The sequence below is a fragment of the Neltuma alba genome, unplaced genomic scaffold (assembly GCF_004799145.2).
Source record: "Neltuma alba isolate B1F8T4 unplaced genomic scaffold, ASM479914v2 tig00002809_pilon, whole genome shotgun sequence".
Classification (NCBI taxonomy): domain Eukaryota; kingdom Viridiplantae; phylum Streptophyta; class Magnoliopsida; order Fabales; family Fabaceae; genus Neltuma; species Neltuma alba.
In genome coordinates this window covers 121,381-146,331 of record NW_021633025.1, presented here as the reverse complement: position 1 = coordinate 146,331, position 24,951 = coordinate 121,381, and the positions used below count along the sequence as shown (strand labels likewise).

The following is a 24,951-nucleotide window of genomic DNA, read 5'->3' as shown; positions in this document are numbered from 1 at the left end:
TTTCACTTGGTATACATACTTACATAAGGCGTTGGTTGTGAATTGTGAGAAGCTAAGGGTTTGCTGATAGCGGAAACATGGTTAGGGTTAGTATTAACAAAGATAGGTTTGGTTTCTAGAGTAATACTTAAAGATCTAAATGCTTCCACTTTGACAGGTATGATTGAGTTTTAATAAAAGACAAAACTTATGTATGATTGGGTTATTATGTTATTGTTAGTTGTTAAAATTTATATTTGTATTTGCAAATTCACACGCTTGTTATAAATTTTTGTACAGGATCTTATAATGTAAATTTAGACACATGTTATTTCGTTATTATTAATTGTTATATGTATGCGCAATTGTAATTAAATTCACTTATAAAATATGGACACTTGTTCTGCTGTTATTGTTGGTTGTTAAAACACATATGTGCACTTGTAAATTCATGAATTTGACTTGAGTGTTGTGTTTTAAAACAATGTATGGTGTATTGTTCCAAAAGGATAAACAATGTTATTTGTAGTACAAATAAGCTTTACATAAAGAGTTAGCTCTAAAGATATCATGTAGAATTATAATACATCTGAAAATTTAATAAAACCGTTCATAATATGACCCATATCTAACTATCTAGAATAGAGGCCTGAGCATCGTGTAGGTTAACCTGTTTTAAATAAAAACAACTTACAAATTCAAATTAAATAATGATGTGATTCTAAAATTATGTATATCCTTGAAAGAGAAACATATAGATATAAAATTATCAAGTGTATCCTTGCAACTCTTAATTTGAATTGAAATTGAATTGGTCGTGTAAAAGTTGACAAAATGGTTACACTAGTTTCTACGGACAAACAGTTTTGGTCCATACATAATACTTCAACCCAAGACTCTATCAAGGTAAACAAGCCTTAAATCACTTGATGAACCCACTTTTGTTGGTAATGTAAAAGTATTTTGCTTTTGTAAGAATTGAAATACTTGAATAAGTCATCAAGATGCATTTTAATTCCCGCTGGGATGTGTGTGTAATTGGTCTGTGTCTAGCCATACATATAATGAACATGTCCATGAATTTTGATTTCTCCTTTTCTTTCTATACCTGTGCATATGTTTTGTTCTTTAATTAGCAGCTCATATGTAACATCAGTTCTCCTCTATTTCAGTCCTAAAGCCTCCCCATTTGCATATTTAAAACTTGATTTGATTTTCATCTTATTGATTAAATCCTCTGCTTATGGGCAGCCTGAAGTCAATTATTGAGCGCTACAATAACCAGAAAGAGGAACATCCGCTTATGAATGCAGCTTCAGAAGCCAAGGTACGACACCAAATACCTCATTCCTCTAATACTTCTAAGGTTTTTTCATATGCAAGTCATATTTAGTTACTAGACATTCACAAGTCATATATATATAATTCCAATGGTTATTAGTGTATATATACTTGTCCTAAGCAAGATTTTACTACAGAAAGAGAACAATAAATAAGATCAAGATGGGAGAAGACGTGGAGAACCACATACTACATATTGATCCTACGTTCCACATCTGCATATTGTCACAGGCCATTCTTAATTACACACGCACATAGATATTTGTCAACACAGTACAACTATATACTACCCCTGATTCTTAATATAAGATGTAGTTGACTAATTTGAATAGATTAAGAACGTTTGTTAAGTTAGTTTTCTGTGATAAATAGACATTGTCTTTTCTAAAATACCCTTGCTAATCATAGGTGTTAGGTAGAACTACCATTTGAAGGAACCTTTAACATGTTCAATTACTATAAGGACTATTTTGGAAAAAAAAAGATAAATATGAGAGATAAAGTGGATTGGGGTTTTATATTTAGAATCAAATTGAAAATAAAACTAACTGTTATATTAAAGACTAGAAGTAGTATAACAAACTAGACGAATATAACTACCATTACTCTCAACGGTCCTTTTCGTCATGATTACCAAGTTTTATAGATGTGATTGTAAACTTTCTCAGGACTGCTAAATCATAGTCTGCTTGCTTCCATGCATGGCTAGCCAGAATCATCTTTATGCTTATAAGCTAGAGATTCGTTCCTTCTTCCTTACATTCAATATTACACTTTTGTGCTTGGTAGTTTTGGCAAAGAGAAGCAACGATCTTGAGGCAAGAACTTCAACATTTGCAGGAACTACACAGGTAGAATAAGTAAAACTGATACATTGGAACGAGAATTATTAAATTCTGGTAACAAAATGTTGATCTCAACACACACAACTATCATGAGCTTTTTTTCAAAATTGTTCATTATATTCCCTTTTGAATATAATAAACTGGAACTATGTAGCAATGAACCCCAAATAATTTATTTCCTTTTGGAAAATGCAGGCAATTGATGGGTGAGCAACTTTCGGGTTTGGGCATCAACGAAATGAAGAAGTTGGAAAGTCAACTGAAGATGAGTTTAAAATGTGTGCAGATCAAAAAGGTATGATAGCTCAACTCAGCTCAAATTTTCATTCAATTTAACATCTCACCATTTTACAGGACATGTAGCGTACTTGATCATTAAATTGTCCGCAGGATCAAATCTTAACTGATGAGATTAAAGAGATACAACAAAAGGTATTCGAGAAATTGTGTTTCTGATCTTACCATGTATATATGAAAGGTGTTCCCACAAATTCTAACTAATTTATTGATGCTCATGCAGGGAAATCAAATTTGTCAAGAAAATTTTGAACTTCATGAAAGGATACAACTCATTAGTAAACAAAATGCAGAGTTAAAAAAGGTACTATTTAAGTTGATAAGCCAAGTGTTTCAAGTTTTCTTTCAAAGCCTTAATAAATTTTTATCTTCTCAATTAGATTTGTGAAGTAGTCGTTCTGAATGAAGGAAATGGGAGTTTCAATGCTCCATGTACCAATCTGCAGCTGAGCCAGCAGTCACAATCTCAATCTAATGAGCCATCAACCAAAGCAATGGAACTGGGGTATATTATATTCCTGTATGTGGATATGTTGTTTATTCTTAAACATCCAACTAATTAAGCATTAAATTCCTATGACAGATTACAGCTGCTTTAGCAATAGCTCTGACCATGTTCTTGGGTTTTCAGACAACAATTTCTATGGGGCAGAAATGTTCGACTCAACAAGATATTAGATAATAAACGCATGCGGATCACATATATTGGATATATCCCTGTAATTTATATCATAGACATATCAAATGTGTTGTAATCATGTGGAATCTTGTAGCTTCTACGTCTGTTATGATCAAATGGATGGAGTTTGAACACAGAAATCTTTTCGTTTATATATCTTTTTGTTTTTATCTTTCTTAATCTTCGATAAAGAGTTCAGGCGAGATAAATAAGCGTCTCTAACTCACATCATTTATAGTATATGATGAATTTAAACTGTGTTTTTATCGATTCAAAAGAAATCTAAATAAATAAGTTTCAACAAATGTGATAAAAAATTAAAATCATAAAATTTTATAGTATAATCAAAATTAATGTTTTCTAACATTATTAAAAGTTTGAAAATATGTGTTAGAAATATATTTTTTTTACAAATATAAATGTTTGATTAATTCTGATGCTGTCAAAAAAAAAATTAGAAATCAAACTTAACAGTGACTTATATAATTTAATTTGTTTTATAAATGTTATAAATGGATACAACACATATTTGTGCGTGTGTCTATTTATATAATTTCATAAATTGCTAAGGCCGCTGGATTGTAAATGCCAATGGAGATGTGAAAGCGTTGAATCGTTATCCCTTAGTCAAGCTTCTTACGGATTCTTAATATAAAAGTTGGATAACTAACTTATAAATATTAAAAAAAATTAGTTAAGTTAGTTATTTGTAATAAATGGATGTTGTCTTTCTCAAAATATCCTTGTTAAATTATATGTATATCATAATGAAAAACATTTCAATATGTGCAATCACCATAAAGATTATTTTGGAAAAAATGAACAAATATAGCAGACAAAGTGGATTGAAATTTTATATTTAAGACCAAAATAAATCCACAACTAGCTCCTATATTTTAGGACCTATAAAACTTTAGTGAGTGATTAAAAGTGTGATGAAGACTTGTAAAAACTAGACCGCGTAGTATGCAACCAACTCCACGAACAGTGGCTTGGTGGTAGCAGGGAAAATGTGGTGACACATTCTAATGTGCTTCTTTAAAGAGGTGAGTCATGTATATAGTTTAATTTTATGCTCTATACTTTTAGTTGGGTACATCCCAATTGCACCTGAGAGCTTTGTTTAATCCGATGAGGGGATTAGGCCATGGTCTTTTAAGTTAGACAGATGATACTATATATAAGGGAGGTTGTATCCAATGAAGTCATGATTACTTCTATAATTGTACTGTGGATGTTGGTATTGGACATTGGTTAACGTTCATGATTTATGAATGCGTGAAATGATGCACTATGTAAGATTACATTTATAGTATACACATACACACATGTACCCCCGCTTTCTAGTTCTTATTATAGTAGCTCTTTTGATTAGAAGAAATTTTTTGTCCTTTTTATAAGAATCTTTGTTAGTTTTAATGAGTATTAAATATTTTTTTTATATATGCCCACATTTAATAAGGGCATAGTGAGAGAGTAGAAACTAATGTGATGGTGAAATTTAGTATAATTAATGAGAATAATATAGAAATATATTTTATAACAAATTTAATGCTTTTAACGTTTTTATTGATATGTATGAATTAGTTAAAGGGTTCTTATAATGAGAACTAGGGAGACTATATGTATATATGTATATATATTAGAGTAAAATATACTAATAATAGTCTTTATTTTATTTAAATTACAAGGCATCTCATCTATTTTAAAAACATATATAAATTTTTAAAATTAAAATGTATGTTACACAAACTTTTCTTGTGTATTTGAAATTGAATTTTCATTCACATATTATTAGTTGATGGTTAAATATGATTCTTAAAGTTTCTTCCTTTTTAACAGTTCCTATCCTCGGTGCAATGGCAAAAGCGCAGCGTTGCTTTTTATTTCTTTCCTTGCTTTAATTTCCCACCTCTTCAAACTAAACAATTTTTCCCCAGATTTTATGTAAAATATTAACTTTTGTCTTCACCTAATTACCCTTTTTTTACTATACCAATATTTAAACATTTATATAAACGCAAATTTTCAGAGAATTAAAAAAACTCATAATTCAATAAATACATGATTAATTCGGTGCAAAATAAAAATCAATTTTAGCAATACAGCCCCCAAACCAAATTTTTCCAAATCTGGAAAATGTCGTTAATGGGCTTGAAATGAACTTTAACCTCAAAGTGAAGCCTAAATAAACAAATTTCAGATTTTAACCTCAAATCGGCCCATTAGAAAGCCCAAATGGGAAAATCACCAAGGCAGGGGTGGTTCTATTTTTCTGTATCTAAACCGTTTGAACACGTAAAGAATTCGATATACTCTCAAGAACATGATAAAAATGGAAATTCGTCAAATTAATGACATAAGTACTTAAGAATTGATGTCAATATTGATAAATAAATATAAAAAAAATATATACACACCAAATAGTGTACAAAGATTTGAAGTTTTTAAATTAAAATTCAATATATTATTGTAGGAGCATATCAAATATATGTACTAGAAATGTAGATCATAACCAAAATACTAAATTGAGGATTGTTTATCTACTTCATCGAAGAAATAATTTGTTTATCTAATTCTTATGTCAACAAACAAAAAAGTCAAGTTAATAGCCAATCTACTTTTCACCAATTAATTAAATAAAAGAAATAGGGCAAGCTACTAATCTACTTAAATATAAGATCCTGAATTTAAGTTTGTGTATGAATACAGAAAATATTTTTGAGAAAACTATTTTTAGTTGAGCCTGATAATGCTCGAATCTATCAAGTCAGATAGTCATATCAAAAAGAAATTAGTGTGACTCATTTTCACTATGACCACTTTATCTCATCACTTGCTGATGATTTACATTTGGTTATTCTTAGTTAAAAAAACATTATTACACATCTTCGTGGGAGTGCTATGGGGAGCAACTACGGGCAATAAGACATAAATCCAACAGAGAGCATATTCAATTAAAAAGATGGGCTAAGCACTTATCATCCACAAATGAACATGGTACAGTCAGTTATCAGAATTAGTTTTTTTGACAAACTGAAAGTTAACCTATCGTCTTAAAATTGGAACCTCCCCACTGCAACTTCACAGGCTTTTGCATTGTTCAAGAATAATTTATTTGATTTAACTTTTAGGGTTTTGGTTTGTAATTTAAGTGAGCAAGAATCATTCTCTCGCCCCATTCTTCTTCTGAACAATATGATGAATATTTTATTATATTTGATTAGTTTCCAGCTCTCCGCTCCTTTCTTCTTTTTTTTTGTCACACTGCTCCAGATCGATCTTAAATCTTTCATTTAGCTCTGGCTACCATATTATCAAAGGAAAATCTCAACTTTTATTATTTTTGCTGTTTTAAAGATAAGAGTTAAAGAACTAATTCATGCAAATAAAAACATTAATTTAGTCAGTTATTTTAAAGAAATGTATTAATGGGCTAAGCACCTATCAACTTTTAAACGTGATGCGGTCATTTATCAGAATTAGATTTTAGATAAAGCTGTGAAATTAAAGTAAACATTATTGTCTTGAAAATTGCAACCTCCCTCTTTGGTATTGATGACCTTATAAGAAGAGCATGCGTACGGAACCACATGCTTTGCTTTGTAGAGAATAATTAATTGGAGAAATTGAGATTCAGAACTTATTGACAAATATATTTGGGGAAAAGGACCTGGATTAAAGAACACATGCAGATGATGCATGGAATAGAAAAGATGCAGAACATGAAAAACAAATTATAAAATTTTCAAATACTATCTTTGGTTCTTAATATAAAATTTAGTTGACTAATTTAAAAATATTAAGAAAATTAATTAAGTTAATTATTTATCGTAAATAGATGTTGTCTTCTCTAAAATAGCTTTATTAATCATGTTTATGTGTTTGAATTACCTATTGATAGTAACTTCTTAATATATGTAACTATTATAGAGATTACTTCAAGGCAAAATAGATCGATAAATATTGAAGACAAAATGAAATGGTGTCTTATATTTATTATCAAACTAGTTTTTATATTAAGGATCGAAGGTAGTATGTTTGTCTCATGAGTCTTGAATTGGGAGGGTCACCATGAAAAGAAAGTCATTGTTGAAGAATAATTCAAAACTGATGCTCGTATTTTCTATATTCTTTTCTTGTGATTTTCAGGACTGGCTAGCTTGGAACTCTAGGAACAATCCAACACGGGCTCCTCTTAGCAAATGGCCATGGACCATTGTCTTTGCTCATACATGTTGGCTTCTCTAGAAAGCTAGGTGTACCCAGACCTTTGACAGACTAGTTGCATCACCAAATGAAGTAATCCAATAGTGTGCTTTCCATCTTCGAGAGGATAGCGCTAATAGATTATACAAGCATCAGATATTCAAAGCATGGGACTTGAAGAGAGACATATGGGAACCCCCACCACTTGGGACAGTATGGCTGGATGTTAATGCCTCGGTCAAAGAACTCAATCAGGCGGCCTGTGGAGGAATAGTAAGGAATGAACATGGGCATTGGATTATGGGTTTTAAACAGAACTTAGGCTCATTTTTTATATCAATTGCAAAGGTATTGGCATTTAAAACTAGACAGCAACTCTGTCAGGCTCTCAATATCAAAGATATTCAGGCCTACTCGAATTCTAAGAAAGCTATAAATATTCTACTAAGAGATAGTAGACCAGATCATCCATTTAGGTAGGAAATTGAAGACACCAGACAACTTTTTTATGCGGATAGGGATGTTCAAATTACCTATGCAAGACGTGAAGTTCTAGAATGTGTAGACATTCTTGCACTAGCAGCCCATATAGGTACATATCAACTTGTCCTCCTTGGGGAGATACCACAAGAATGCAGAGCTACTGTGGTACATAATCAGCGTCGGAGGAATGATGTCTTGCCACATAGTGACTAGTCTATTTAGACTCTGTTAGTTTTATTCAAGCAACCAGCTTGTCTCTTGTACACCCAAAAAAAAAAACTGATGCCTGTATTTTTCTCCATGTTCTCATTTGTTTAATTCATTTTTTATTTTATCCTCAAGGCTATTAGTAATGTATTTAGTGGTCCTTTATTTTCTCAAGTAAGGTGATAGTGTACAGCTTAGTGGGTTATAGGACTAAAATATATGGGATGTTCAGTTCGTCCTTAGCCTATATATAAAGGCCTGTGATGCTGTCATTATATACCAAGTCAGAAGCAATAAAAAGCATTTGTTTATTATTTATTTGCTTTTCTATTTGTCTATTTCGTCCTCTTTTGCTAACAAAAGTGGCATCAGAGCACGGTTTGGTTCTACAGGCAATAGAGTAAGGTTTGGGGCCATTGGATGTTAGTATGAAAGACTTTTTGGGTTTAAGCAGAACACTTCTCTATTTTTTGAGCATCTATGAGCAAGGGAAACACAAGAGGAGGGAGAAAGGATGAAAAGTGAAGTGGCTTTCATTGCGAGTGCTAGTTCTTCTTATTCACAACCACTTATACCCATTTTCACAGGTGAAAAGTATGAGTTTTGGAGTATCAAGATGAAAACAATGTTTATGTCTCAAGACCTTTGGGACTTGGTGGAATTTGGCTTTGTGGATCACATTGATTCAAATGAAGAGGCAAAGGAAAGATTGAAAGAAACCAAAAAGAGGGATGCCAAAGCTTTGTTCTTTATTCAACAAGCTGTTCATGAGACGATTTTTTCAAAAACTGCAGCAGCAGCAACATCATTAGAGGCTTGGCAAATTTTGAAGGAGTTTCAAAGTTCTTCAAAAGTGATTATGTCTTATGGAGAAAATATCTCTAAAGAAACTGTTGTTGCAAAAGTTTTAAGGAGTTCACTCTAAAGTTTGGACATATTGTTGCTGTGATTGAGGAAGCTCATGATTTTTCTGATTACTCATTTGATGAACTAATGAGCTCTTTGCAAGCCCATGAAGAAAGGTTGCTTAGGTCTAATGAAAAGCATGAGAAAAAGGTTTTTCAGGTGAAGGAAAAGATACCAGAAAACTCTGCTAGTCGTGGTCGTGGCAGAGTGGACAAGACAGGGGGAGGTTCAAATGAAGAGAAGAAAACCTTTCAATGCCATTACTGTAAAAAGATAGGTCACAAAGAAGCTATCTACTGCAAAAAGCAAAAAGATGAGAACAATCAAGCCAATTTTGCAGACAATGCAGATGTCAAAAGTAAGCTATGCATGGTCTTATTTTGTTAAAAAGAAAAAACTAATGATGTATGGTTTGTGGATAGCAGTTGTTCCAATCATATGACAGGAACAAAGTCTCTACTTAAGGAGCTTGACAAGTCTCAGAAATCAAACGTGACCCTTGGTGATAACAAGCATATTCAAGTTGAAGATAGAGGTACTATTAGCATTAAAACCAATCAAGGTAATGCTAAGATTGTCTAGGATGTGATGCATGTTCCTAGTCTATCTCATAATTTGCTTAGTATTGGACAATTAATGGCTAGTGGATATTCAATTTTGTTTGATGATGATTGTTGCACTATTAGAGATAAGAAATCTGGGCAAATCATTGTTAGAGTTCCTATAGCCAAAAATAGAATGTTTCCATTGGATGTTTTAATGCTTGAAAAATATGCTTTAGCTGCTAGTGGTGATAATGAAACTAGACTGTGGTATTTACAATACAGGCATCTAAATATCAGTGGTTTGAAGTTGTTGAATCAAAAAGAAATGATTTATGGTTTACCAAAACTTGATTCTCTTGACTTTTGTGAAGGATGTGTCTATGGAAAGCAAAGTAAAAGATCTTTTCCTGTTGGTAAGACTTAGAGAGCCTCTGAATGTCTTGAATTAGTATATACTAATTTGTGTGGACCTATGAGCATAGGATCTCTTAGTGGCAGTAGATATTTTTTTTTACTGTTTATAGATGATTACAGTCACATGTCTTGGGTTTACTTCAAAGAAAACAGTCTAAAGCTTTTGATAGGTCTAAGAAGTTGAAAGATTTTATGGAAAGAAAAAGTGGTCTTTTAATAAAGACACTTCGAACAGATAGAGGAGATGAATTGATCTCAACTAGTTTTAAGAATTTATGTGATGAAAATGGATTTTGTAGGGAGCTTGCGCCACCATATACACCAGAACAAAATGGTGTGGTAAAAAGGAAAAATCATACTATAGTAGAGATGGCCATAAGTATGATGCAAGAGAAAACTTCCTACTTATTTTTTGGACAGAAGCAGTTGCAACAAGTGTTTACCTTCTCAATTTATCTCACACAAAAGCTGTTCATAATCAAACACCATATGAAGCTTGGATTGGTAGAAAGCCAACGGTAAGCCACTTCAAAATTTTTGGTTGTATAGCTTATGCTTTAATTAAAACTCATTATCAAAAATTTGATGAGAAATCTGAAAAACATATTTTTGTTGGCTATTACTCTGAATCCAAAGCATATAAGCCATATAATCCCATAAGTGGCAAAATTACCATCAGCAGAGAGGTAGTATTCAATGAAGTTGCTACGTGGGATTGGAGTGCTAAACAAGTGCAGTAAGTAGAAGTTTCTCAAGAGGAAGGGCAAGAGCCACTTACAACAAATTCATCTAGTAGAAACTCTTCCTCAACAACTCTTGAAGAGTCTTTTGTTGCATCGATTCTATTGAGAAGATCAACAAGAGTTAAAAAGCCAAATCCCAAATATAATACTTACATATATAATTAATTGTCAATTTTCTCTTGTTGTTTCAAATCTATTAAGCTATGAAGAAGTAGCTGAAAAGGAAGAATGGCAAAAAGCAATGGTGGAAGAGATGAAGTCTATTGAAAAAAAAAATGGAACATGGGAGATGATGGACTTATCATCTGGTAAAAATGCAATTGGCTTAAGGTGGGTGTTCAAGACAAGGTTTGTTGCAGATGGAAGCCTACAAAAGTACAAAGCTCGTCTTGTGGCAAAAGGCTATGCACAACAATATAGTGTTGATTTTAAAGAAACCTTTTCTTCAGTAGTCCGGTTTGAAACTGTGAGATTAGTTCTAGCAATAGTTGCACAACTACAATGGCCAGTTTATCAATTTGATGTCAAGTTGGTGTTCCTCAATAGAGACTTACAAAAAGAAGTCTATGTGGTACAACCAGAAGGTTTTATAAAAGAAGGAAGTGAAACAAAGGTGTAAAAGTTGAAAACGGCATCGTATGGTTTGAAGCAAGCTCCTCGAGCTTGATACAGTAGAATTGATGGATATTTTCAGAAAAGGGGGTATATGAGATGTGAAAATGAATCCACCTTGTTTGTAAAGAAGGAAGGTAATGATTTCATCATTATTTGTCTTTATGGTGATGATATTATTTATAGTAGCTCCTCTGCTGCTCTTGCAGATGAATTTAAGTCTTAAATGATGAATGAGTTTGAAATGTCAGATATGGGCTTACTACATTACTTCCTTTGTCTTGAAGTTTATCAAGCTAAAGATGAAATATTTCTTTCACAAAAGAAATATGCCAAGGACATTCTCAATAAATTTCGCATGCTTGATTGCAAACTTACAACTACTCCAATGAATATAAATGAAAAATTGCAGCAAGAAGATGGAGGAGAGATAGCAGGTGTAAGGAGATTCAAGAGCTTGGTTGGAGGTCTAATTTATCTAAGCCGCACTAGACCTGATATTGCATTTCCTGTTAGTATTATTTCTAGATTTATGCAGCAAGCTTCAATAGTTCATTATGAAGCTGCAAAGAGGGTCCTACGCTATATTGCTGGAACTTTGGAGTATGGCATGTGGTACTTGAAAGTCCCTAATTTCAGGCTATGTGGGTACACAGATAGTGATTGGGCAAGCTCACTAAATGATAGAAAAAGTATTTCAACAAATGTTTTCACCCTGGCTCAAGAGTGACCACCTAGAGTTCAAAAAAACAAGCTACTGTAGCATTGTTAACCTTAGAAGTTTAGGTTTATGCAGCAACTTCAGCAGCTTGTCAAGCTATTTGGCTAAGAAGAGTACTTGTGGATCTTCAACAAGAACAAAAGGGACCAACAGAGATATTTTGTGAATATAAGGCAACTATCTCCATGACAAAGAATCCAACAATTCACATCAAAACCAACTATATTGATATTCGTTATCATTTCATTCGTGATCTGGTAGCAAAGAAGGAGATAGCATTGGAATATTGCAACACACAAGAGCAATTGGTTGATGTTTTGACGAAGGCTTTATTAAAAGTGAAGTTTTGCTACTTCAGAAAATCACTTGGTGTTTGTAGTTTTGAATTAAGGGAAAGTGTTGAAGAATAATTCAAAATTGATGGCCTTATTTTTCTCCAAGTTTTTAGTTGTTTAATTCATTTTTTATTTTATTCTCAAGGCTGTTAGCAATGCGTTTAGTGGTCTTTTATTTTCTCCAAGAGTTCTTTATTTTCTCCAAGAGTCCTTTAGTTTCTCAAGTAAGGTGATAATGTACAACTTAATGGGTTATAAGACTGAGATATATGGGGTGTTCAGTTCGTCCTTAGCCCATATATAGATGCCTATGATGCTGTCATTATACACTAAGTGAGAAGCAATAAAAAGCACCTGTTTATTATTTCTTTGCTTTTCCATTTGTCTATTTCGTCCTCTTTTGCTAATAGTCATATCAGGCATTGGGTTTTTTAACTTCAACAGTTAAGTAATTTTTAGGATGTGATTCTCCTGATAACTAATCGTACTCCAAGTGAAGAAGGTTAACTGCCAATGCATATGATGAATATTTCTTTATCTATGCATTTAATTAATCTCCAAATCTCCACTTTTTTGCCAAGGTTGTCTCGATCACTACTAAATTTTCAAAAACGTGAAATTCCATTGTCTTTATGTCATGATGACATCTTTTTTTTTTTTTTTATGATTGATAGCTTGGAATAGTTTGTGTTTCGGATTTTAATTCTTTTCTTCATTTTTTAAGGCAAGATAGAAAATCTTACACTGACCATTAAGCCTAATCTCGCTCGGAATATTAATTAAGGAAAAACAGCATATCTCATATAATCCATATTTGCTCCATGCACAAAAATAATTAAGAATCAAATCCCTCATCTTTTGCTTTAACAATAACAGAAGTTGCTTTTTTTTCCCAATCATTTAATCATTAGAGCTTCTTTTTTTTACCCAATTTTTCCCTCTTGAGGCTAAGCTTATAATATAATACTTGAAATTATTATATCTTATTAGAAGCCATGATGAGCATGATTATTCATAGATATAATTTTCTTAACAACAGATATAATTCTGATTTATCTTAGAACACTCTTTAAAGAAGAAAATACCATTTTCATGATTTATATATAAATACATAATAATTAAGCAACTACGGCAGGATCAAATGGGTATACTATTAAAACGCAGGTATTTGGCGGTACATCATTTCATAAAAAAGATTACATATTTGTTTTTTGGGTTCACAAGTGATTATATGTATATATACACTTCTCTCCTAAATATAGGAGCTAATTTAGAGAGTTAGTTTTTGGTCATAAATATGATACTAGTTTCTTAATTCATTTCTTTATTATATTTATCATTTTTTTCAAATTAAGTTGTTAAAGTTATAAAATTGCATAAAATATAATATTATACTGTACTTTATAAAGGTCAAGTCATATTTGATAGAATTAAGTAATTTGTTTAACTTTTTTAATTTGTTCAAATTAATTCACTCACTCTTAGATATAATATAAAAATTCCGTCCATAAATTTGTAAAAAGTATAACTCATCTAAATTATGTTATATTTGGTCAATATATTATTACGTTAATCGAAATAGAAAATGCTGTGACATAGATATTTGGAAAGCTTCAAGCTATGTACTAATTTTCGTACGGAGTCATTCTTAGCCGGGTATACTTTTTCAAATCAAATTGTTTTGACCAAGATTAAGGATTAAGAATTATAAAAAGAAAGCACAACACGGGCTCCCACGCCTGGCAGGCGATTGATTGGGACAATAATAAAAACAATAGGGTGGAAATAGCTGGCTAAGAGAAATACTCTAGAAATTCAAAACATAAACATCAAATAATTAATTTACACCATCTAAAAATTTAATTAAAATTAGTTAAAATTAATTAAATATATAAAAAATTAACTCATTTATGGAGATGGTGATGGAAGAAAAAATGAATGAAAAAAAGAAAATAAATAGAAAAAATATGAGGGAGGCATATATATAGTTAATTATGGATAAAAATGTAAAAAATGCATTACATGATCCAATAAATCTAAAGTGATGCTTACTAAAAAATCAGACCTCTTTAAAGATTCTATACTTATATTTTAAATAAGAGGAAATAATATATCAGAAATAAAAATGACTTTTCAGATCAGAGTAGTGGGTGATTAGTTAATATTAATCAATGGCATTATCGTGAAAGAATCAAAGGCTTAAAATGATGAATATTTCTTCTAGATGTAGCATCTTCCGTCACTTCATATGGATCCTGAATACCTTATGGATCACACGTCTCATAAGAGCTGTGAAAGAGATTAATTTAATTTACTTTTTTTTTTTTGAAGTCAAGACAAAATAATATATAACAAAAGAAGTGTTTCAAGGTTATAATAAAATAACCAGCAGATAAATTACTTTAAATAACTAACAAAAAAGGGCGATGAAACAACATGAATAGAAGAAAAAGAGAAATTAAATAAAAGAAATAAAATTTCCTGCCAATAATAACATTTGCCAAAGAGGGTAGGGATGTAGGAATGAGGATGAATTTTTTCTAGATGCCAGATATTGATAGGACTTTTGAAGCAATATCAAGAAGGTTAGAATTGTGAATCCATAGCAAGGATGCACGAAGGCACTTGCTTAAAAAAAATTTGACTAGATCTATAGTTACGTCTCCACGAAAATTTCTTTAAAAACGAACCGTAATAGTAATTAGCGCCATGATATTAATTCCTTGATTGTTTTTAAATTTATGAAGGAAAATATTCCAAACCTTGTGGTTATGTTGATTTCTGTTTAAGAAATTTGAAGAGAAAAATCTCGTCTCATAAAAGAATTAATTACAAGAAATTGTGTTTTTATCTTGCCTCTTGGAAAACAAAACTATTCAAAAGCCTTACTCATCACTCAATTGTATTCCTCCCCTATTTTGCTCATGTTGCTCACTCCCATTTCATTTAATTCCTTACAAAAATATAAAAATAATTAGATACAAATTAAATATTAAGTGTAAGTGCATATTTGGCTTGATGTAAAAAACATAACCAAACTTGGGGAGTATTTGGGATACCCCAAAATCACTTTAAAAAAAATACTTTCACTCTAGTCGAGATAAAAATTTTTTTACATATGTATTTCATATACTGTAAAATTATTTTTAAAACTATGATTTAATTTTCATCCAAACACCTGCTTAATAATAAATGTGTGTAGAATGACTCTTCAACTGAAATATATTGAGGCTTTAAAGTTAAAATCTTATGTTCTTAATTCCTAACTCATCATCAATTGTTTTAGGCCTGTAATTGCATTTCCATTGGATTGTTCACCCACATATAAATGAAACGAAGAATCTCACAAAAAAAGAAGCTTACAATTTTTAAATTTTAAATTAAATTTCATAACAACACTTTTTTTCCCATATAACTCAAAGTATCCTCAAGTTATTTTGGACTTGAGGCCAATTTCTGTCAGGCCAGGAGTGTTAAGTTTAAAACCCTCTCCCAACAAATGTACTTTCAGGATTTGAACGTGTGTTTTTCTCCTTGCAGGGGTAAGACCATTTATTGTCTCAACCAACAATTTGTTGGTTGGTAACATATTTTAATAGGTTTTGATAACACCAAACTGACACATAACAATACGTTTTTATAAAGCCACTGTTTTAATTTCCTTCCCACTAATTGCACGTTACGTCCACTAATGAAAAGTTAAAACTTCTTTAGACTTAAATTTTGTTTCATAGGGTAAAGATCTAGCCTTCAATAATATTACTTATTTTTGGATGTCATATTAGTGCATATGACATCTAGCTGTCTTTTATTATTGGACACAATCAAAGGAGCACGCTCTATGCATTGAATATTATAAATTCCGAATGCTTTTGATTTAACTTGGAACTCGAGGAGCTATGAAATTATTAATTAGAATTATTTCCGTTTTTTTTAAAATCAATATTTTACTGATTTCTACATATATTATACTCCTAATTATTATGCTCTTGCTTGTGCATGTTTTTTTAAAAAGATAGTTGCAATTGTTTTATACTTCACCTGTTTTTTTCCTAAGAATCTTTCATAGAAGTTAGCATCCCCCCGCCGGGGGGGGGGGGGAGGACAAAGTGGCCATGATAAGATAGTGTTTGCCACTTATCATGGGGAGGTCCCAGAATAACAAGCCACAGCACAGCACATGTTTTGCGCATCAACTTGTATTTCCCCCTCCCCCCCCCTCCCCAGCTAAGCACATCTATACTTTGGAGGCAATCATGTTTCAGATACCATTGGGCATGAAATGTGGTCACTATAAATTTTTCTAAAGATTTAAAATCATAATAATATTACTCCTTACCATTAAAAGTGTTAATAGTCAATGTAACCATTTTAACCATCAATGTTACTTTTTTTAATATTAAGAAGTGATATTGCTGCGGTGCAAGAGGAGTTTTATCTCCATTTATGTAAAATGTGCTTATAGGTGCCACAGAACAAAAAACTGAACCTGCTAATTCAACCAAAAAATGGAACCGAACCAGCAGCCAGTGGTTTGCTTTGGTTTAAGCATTGAACCGGTCAAGAGTTGAATAAGTCAAACCGATGTGAACTAGTAAAAACCGATAAAAATCTGTGTGAGCCAATTATGAACCGGTTTGAATAATGATGATGCTATTGGTCTTTTTTTTTTCCTATTCAACTCCTAATATCTCAGTCACTATAGATTTGAATAAATGTTAGTGATAATTTTGGTATTAATAATTATTAATTTTAGTTGTATTTTGTTATATTCAATTAAATTATTTTATTTTAATATGACTGGTTTGACCCAAACTGATGAAAACCAATAAAAATCAGTGTGAGCCAGTGATAGACCTGTTTGACTTATTATGACATTATTGGTCTTATTTTTTTTCCTATTCAGCTCCTAATATCTTTGTCACTATAGATTTGAATAAATGTTAGTGATGATTTCGGTATTAATAATTATTAATTTTAGTTGTTAATAAATTGTAAAGATCAAAATTATCAATGTTATTGTACTTTATTATTGTTACAATCACATTATTATTATATTTGTTTGTATTTTGTTATTAATTATTATTAATATTGTTGTATTTTGTTATATTCAATTAAATTATTTTATTTTAATATGACTGGTTTGGCTTAAGTTGATCCTAATATGACTAATTGACTTTTGAACTATTATCTCAATCAGTTTACTATCCAGCTTAATTTTTTATTTCTTGATAAGTACTTTTGAACGCTACCTTTAAGGTCCGAACAAATTTGCATGTCAAGCCATCTAAATATACCACCGATGTTGTGACTTGCGAGTGGGTGGTAGAAGTCATGTCCCCATTCGCTGTTGGCTGCTTGTCCCCCAATCCCTCACAGCAAAGCCGGAAATATAAGCGCCCTCAGTTTTCAACGTTCCACGTGTCGTCTTCTCCTTCATCACATAATCGGATTTATTCATCCCTTTCTCGGGCCCCAGCATTCTTGAATCCGAACGAGTCCGAGGAGAAAAGGCTTCGCCACCCGTAGATATTTCACGTGGTAAACACTCGCCACATCCGAGCAACATCTGTCCCGGGAATCTTTGTCGTCCTATTGGGAATTTCAATGACGGTCAACCTAAGCCAAACTCGAGCGCGTGGTTTGGGTCCGCCGCCCCGCCAACTACTTCGAAAGAAAACCACTGGCTGTTTTTCATTTCCCGAAAAACAGGAACCGGTTTTTTTGTTTTTATAGTTCAAAATGATAAGAATGGAGACACACAAAACAAAACCCACTCGAAGCTTTCCAACTAAAGTATTCAAAGTGCATCATTCATCAGAAAGCCTCTCTCATTAGGTTCTTCCACCTCTTCTCCTCCTCCTCCTCTTTCTTCTTCTTCTTCCCATAATATTGTTCTATGATTTCCAGCTTGCCGATCATATAATAAGCTCTCTTTATTTCGATTTTTTACTTATTTTTATATCTGTGTTTCCTGGTTGAGAATGGTGTTTTTGTTTGAGATTTTTTACTTTTATCTTTTTTTTCCTGATGAAGTTTTGTAGCTTTACTGATTCGCTGTGAGCCGTGGTTGATCTGGAAGGTGAAGGTGTGAATAAGCCCCAGAAGAATGGGGAGAGGGAAGATTGCGATAAAGAGGATTGACAATTTAACAAACAGGCAAGTCACTTTCTCAAAGAGACGAAGTGGTCTGCTCAAGAAAGCCAAGGAGCTTGCCATCCTCTGTGACGCTCAAGTTGGGGTCATCGTCTTCTCCAGCACCGGCAAGCTCCATGAATATGGAAGCTCCAGGTGTGTGTGTGTATCTTGTTTCCCATCTTAATTTACTCTTTTCTTTGTTTTTTCAGAAGAACCCCCAGCTCACAGTATTTTCTGTGTGTTTCTCCCTTACTCTTGATCTAAATAATATATATTTTGGATCTTCTTTCTTTCTGAGATAATTAAACTTTCTTGAATGTGATGATATTCCGTCGGATACTGTGTAGCTTTTTTGTACTCGAAGAAATCAACCTCTTTTCGCATATCATGCGATCTTGTATTGATGCTTTAGTTTTCTGTGATTTCTTTGGGCTACTCTCTTCCTCTTGTATTTGCTTGCTTAGGCTTGATATATATATATATATATATATATATATTTTTTTTTATATTTAGATACACACATATGTATGGATGTATGTGTATGTATCTGCATAATATCAGAATATACAAGATCAGCATGCGTGCATACGTGTTTGAATGGTGTCATTTTCAGAATTTACCTTGTCTGCATAGTGTAGTTATCAGTAAACAGACTTGATCTTTGACGTTTGTTTTTCTCATTTTTCTCCTACCTTTGTTCTTTCTGTCGTGGGTCACTCTTAACTTAAGACTTTATGTATAAGATAACTTATGTTAATTATATATAATATATGTACTTATATAGGTGAAGTAGTGAGACCAAACTTCACCTGGCTTCCTGATTAAACTGAACTGCACTGTCATGACGCACTTTTAGCTAGCTAGCTTTCATATATACATATATAGATCCTCAAAACTACAAAAACATACACACATAAAAAGATATCTCTTGTACATAACTATACAAGGAAAATTGATTATTTGATCCTTAAGTATAATTTGATTTGATTAAAATCATCCAGTTCCTGAATTTTCACTTGATGCAGCTTAGTCGTCCTTGTTAGTGTCTGTGTGTGTGTGTATCATCTTAAGGTTGGTTTTAAATCACGAAAAAGGATTTGTTCATAGTGGAAACATGGTTTGGGTTAGTATTACCAAGGATAGGTTTGCTTCCTAGAGTAAGTTGCTGCGCTGCGACTTTGATTAGATATATATGAATGAGTTCAAAAAATGTATGGTCTATTATTCTAAAAGGATTAGCCAAATTATTTGTAGTATAAATAAGCTTTACATCAAGAGTTAGCTCTAAACATAGCAATATTCCGGTAGTGCTGCAGGGTGAAATGAAACTTATATTTAAAACCCGAGTAGTATTATCTAATCCTGAAATGATATGTGTGTGTATCCATCACTTCGCTAATTGTTTATTTAGCATAAATGCTTACGATTGGACAGGTTTCGGTCTGTATTGCATAATTTAATGAACAAGTAGTCATGCATGTCATTCACGACCAGTGAATAATGCAGTTTAGTGTAGATTTTATATTTCATACCACCTCTGATCCTTCTTTTTTTTTTGGTGAAGACCACCTCTGATCCTTAATACAAAAAGCTAGCTGACTCATTTGAGTAGAATAAAAAAATTAGTTAAGTTAGTTATTTGTAATAAATATGTGTTATCTTTACTAAAATACCCTGCTAATGAAGTGTCTTACCTAAAAATACCATTTAATAAAATCTTGAACATGTGCAATTACTACAAAAACTATCTTGAAAAAAATAAATAAATATGAGACACAAAGTGGATTAGAGTCTTATATTTAGAACCAAATTAAATGTCAAACTTGCTCTTATATTAAGAACCGAAGGTAGTATTTTATATTAAGCAGTATTTTATACGTACAAAAAATCTATATCATTTATATATATATGAGTTTCCAGGGTGGGATTATTGCATTGATTACTGATCAAGATTATCTAATACTACCTCCAGTCTTTCATTAATATAAAAGTTGCTTAACTAATTTGAATTAGTTGAGAAAATTAGTTAAATTAGTCATTTCTAGCAAATAGGAGTTGATGTTGATAAAGTACCTTCTTTAATCATGACTATTCTTAGTAGCAACCCTTTGAGAAATAGAGATACTTTAGAGAATGAATTAAAAATTTAGGTAAATAAAATTGGATCAAAGTCTTATATTTAGAACCAAATTTAATCTCTAACTAGCTCTTACATTTATTAAGGAACGAAGGTAGTGTTAGTTTACATTGACAAAAAGTTGACTTGATTTTCATGTTACTGATTGAATTTATCTCTGCTTAATATGGCAGTCTTAAGTCAATTATTGACCGCCACAATAAACACAAAGAGGAACAGCATCCACTTATGAATCCAGCTTCGGAAGCCAAGGTACGAGGACGAATTAATACCACTCCTCAAATAGTTTTTTAACGTTTAATTTCTTCATACATAAGTCCATGTTTAGTTACTAGACATTCATTCATAAATCATAGTCCCTATGTCTCTGGTACTTGTTATAACGACTTCCCTTATATTTTATAATATAATATGTTTTGTCTGAAATATTCACTTTTTTTCCACTTAGTATCCGTAACTAGGTATAAAACTTCATAAATAATTAACCAGAATTCTCCAATAATGATTTTTGTTGAGGATAATTCTAATATTTTGCAAGAAATAACTAATTTTAACTAACTAAATTAATTTATGTGTAAATAATTCCAATCATTAATACATGTATACGTGCACTTGTCAGTGTTACATTTAACTCCAAGCAAGGTTATACTACAAAAAGAAAGGAGTGATAAATGAGAGGCTAGATTAAGAGAAGAAGCAAGAAAAAAATACCAAAAGGGGGGAAATTCAAGACTTGAGTTTAGCGGGGGAAAAAAACACATATAATGATATGAATTAGAAACTAAAGTGGATCTAGAGAGAAACAGAGATATATCAAGGGTAGCATAGGCCTTACTTGTTTCTATCCACACACATTTCTCAACAGTACGAGATTCCAGTGATACAAAACCAATTCCAATAGACTTGTTAGAAGGTCTTATTGGCGTGCATCCAATAGGAATTGAACCTATTAACAAATTAAATGAACATAACTATCCATCAACTTCTCTCAACAGTCCTTCTCAAAACTTTATTCCTGTGTAAATTTTTGTCATTGTAAACTCTCTCAGGACTGCTAGCTATAATCATAGACTTCTTGCTTCCTGGAAATTCAATCCATATGAAAGATGAATCATCTTTGTTTCATTCATTCTTCTTCCTTACACAATATATAAAATTGCTTTATTTGTTATTCAATACTACATTTGATCTTTAATATAAGAGCTAGTTTGACATTCAATTTAGTTCTAAATAGAAGACTCTAAATCCACTTTGTTTTTTATATTTATCTATTTTTTTCTCATAGTAGTTGCACACATTAAATGTTTCATCAAATGGTAGTTCTAATACACATGATTAGCAATGGTATTTTAGAGAATACAATACATATTTAGTACAAATAACTAACTTAACTAATTTTCTTAATTTATTCAAATTAGTCAACTAGCTCTTATATTAAGGTCAAAGATAGTATAACATTTGTTTGATATATGTGTGTGTGTGGTTGCACTTGGTAGTTTTGGCAAAGAGAAGCAACAGTCTTGAGGCAACAACTTCAACATTTGCAGGAGTTGCAGAGGTATAATAAGTAAAACTGATACATTGGAACGAGAATTATTAAATTCTGGTAACAAAATGTTGATCTCAACATAGAAAATGCAGCAATTTCACTAACACTACTTCTGAACTCACTCAACTATCATGAGGTTTATTCAAAACTGCCATTATTTCACTCCTTTTACACACACACACTTTGCAATATGACAAACTGGAACTATTATTTAGTAATCCCAAGTAATTTATTTCCTCTTGGAAAACGTAGGCAATTGATGGGTGAACAAGTTTCTGGTTTGAGCATTAACGAAGTGAACAATTTGGAAAATCAACTGAAGATGAGTTTAAAACGTGTCCAGACCAAAAAGGTACGATAGTTCATCTAACATATATCTCACCATTTTACAGAACAAGTACTTAATTTGATCATTAAATTATCCCCATGTTCAGGATCAAATATTAACTGATGAGATTAAAGAGCGACGACAAAAGGTATTCAAGAAATTCTCCCTCTGATCTTGCCATGTATGTATGAAAGGTATTCCCACAAATTCTGACTAATTTATTGATGCTATTGCAGGGAAATCAAATTAGTCAAGAAAATGTTGAACTCTGTCAAAGGATACAAGTAATCAAGAAGGAAAATGCACAGTTAAAAAAGGTGATTAAGTTGATGAAAAAGCATGTCATCGACTTAGATCATACACTCATCTTCTCATTCATATAATTTAATTACTTCAGTCTCGCAATAGAGTGCGCACATATAGAGTTGAAGATCAATTTTGCCATGAATGTTTTCACGTAAGAGGTGTTGATATCTGAATTTCTTTTTTTTTGGGAATCAATATATATACACACACATATATAGCCCCAAAAATGTTGAAAAAGGAGCAATATCACTCTTGGTCATTAAAAACGTTAACAATCAACATTGTTTTTTTTTTTTTGAGGTTAAGGCGAATTGGCTCTTTTTTTAGTACTTCTGGAATGATATTGATGCTGAAAATACTTTTAGATATCCACAATTTCTACATGAAAACTTTCGAAGTAAAATTGAACATTAACCCTATATAGACACACACCATCCATTGTGCCTGTGCTATATATGTGTTTAAAAGCTAAATGTTTCGACTTATGTTTCAAAGTCTAAATAAAGTTTTATTTCTTTTAATTAGATTTGTGAGGAAAGAGCTATGAATGACGACAATGAGAGTTTCAAAGCACCATACACTAGCAACCTGCAGTTGAGCCAGCAGCCGCAATCTGATGAAGCTAGTGAGCCACCAACCAAAGCAATGGAACTGGGGTATGCTATATTCCTTCCAACTCATTAATATAATAAACACTCAACACGCATAAATATATATATTTCTGTCCATTCTTAAAATTACAACTAAGCATTTGATTCCTATGACTACAGATTACAGCTGCTTTAATTTAGCAATAGCTGTTTGATCATTTAGGATTTTCAGACACCGTTTGCTACCGACAACTTTCCTGTGGGAAGATCAACTTTTTTTCTATGGGGAAGAGATAGGTATGTTTCAATTCAAAAAGATAGTTAGTTAGTTAGTAGATAATAAACGCATCAGGAATAGCATCAAAGCATAGTTGATTTTCCAGCAGGAATCATTTGTGTTATGTATGTGGATCAGACACATTAATTGGATATATCTGTAAATTATTTCGATATTAAAGCTTAAAATCCCAAATCAGGAATAATTATAAAAATACATTATTATTTGCTTTTCAAATGTTATCAATTGTTATTAAAGTATAGGAAATAAGACTGATTTGAAATTTTGAGATTTAAAGGTATTTTTTTGTGTTTTTTCCCAAGTCCTTGTTCCTAACTAACGTAAATTTAAGACACATCATTTCTTATGTCGCTCTAGTTCTAAATGTAAGTCACTTACAGGAAAAAAATTTTGATGCTAAATGTGAGTCACTTGTAGTATATTTAATACCTATTTTCCAATTTTACAGTGCCAACATATAGTATTAGATAGTACCCTAAATAGGTTTTCAATGGAAAAATACTGGTGCTTAATTAAAATGAAAAGTATCATGAGGTTGACTTTTCTTACAATGACACAATAAAAGGATAAAATCTTAGGTCAAATTAGCAATATAATCAAGAGATTTTTGTACTCAATAAAAGGAGAAGTTGAGAGGTCAGTGACGTAAATATATAGTGAGTTTGATTTTCCTTTTTTGCCAGCATATAGTGAGTTTGATGAACCAGCCAACTTAAACACATGGATATTCACTGTTGTTGTATATCGAGAATGTTACATAAAGATATTTAAGTAATTATCAGTTAAATAATTAGTCTAATTCACAATAAATCAAACGTAACCACCATATACAATAGATAAATATGGCTTCATGAAACCAAAAAAATTCAAAAACAAAATGTGTAAAATATATAGGAAATTATCTTTTTAGGAAGTAGACTATATGTATACGTTTCTTAGGTGATTACATCAAGGTATTACGTAGTTACGTTGGTTAATTACCAAAAAGTCCTGTTGTGTAATGTAATAATCTCTTCTTTACTGGTTTGTCATTTACCTTTTCTAGTGTTGATCTCAGGCCTCAAGTCCAACTGCAACGCAAAGAAGAAAACTTAAGAATATGGAAATTAAACCAATCTGCTAGTAATTACTAGTTATATACTATCCTGGTACCAAAGGGGGTTCTTAGATCTACTAAAAGAAGGTTAATCTCCTATATGAATTAAAATTTGAATTCTTATTTAAAAAAATGTCAACATATAGTGTTCAATAGTATTTCGAACAGAATTACTTTTAAAAAAAGAGTACTT

The 24,951-nt window shown here is 31.8% G+C and overlaps 1 protein-coding gene across 2 annotated transcripts in view; it reads left to right on the top strand.

Annotated features, from left to right (window-relative positions):
• Positions 1–23,828, top strand: part of LOC114738248 (agamous-like MADS-box protein AGL21) — a 67,681-nt gene extending 43,853 nt beyond the window's left edge. The window contains exons 1-9 of one of the 2 annotated variants that reach the window (XM_028926296.1): positions 18,113–18,154; positions 18,361–18,607; positions 20,765–20,843; positions 22,088–22,149; positions 22,393–22,492; positions 22,575–22,616; positions 22,705–22,785; positions 23,300–23,430; positions 23,588–23,828. In XM_028926296.1, coding sequence (XP_028782129.1) covers positions 18,426–18,607; positions 20,765–20,843; positions 22,088–22,149; positions 22,393–22,492; positions 22,575–22,616; positions 22,705–22,785; positions 23,300–23,430; positions 23,588–23,693 — 783 coding nt within the window. In that variant the 5' untranslated portion in view covers positions 18,113–18,154; positions 18,361–18,425 and the 3' untranslated portion in view covers positions 23,694–23,828. Of the gene's footprint in view, positions 1–18,112; positions 18,155–18,360; positions 18,608–20,764; positions 20,844–22,087; positions 22,150–22,392; positions 22,493–22,574; positions 22,617–22,704; positions 22,786–23,299; positions 23,431–23,587 lie in introns of those variants that run through there. The other variant, XM_028926287.1, reaches the window with a different exon arrangement.
• Positions 23,829–24,951: the final 1,123 nt, after the last annotated feature.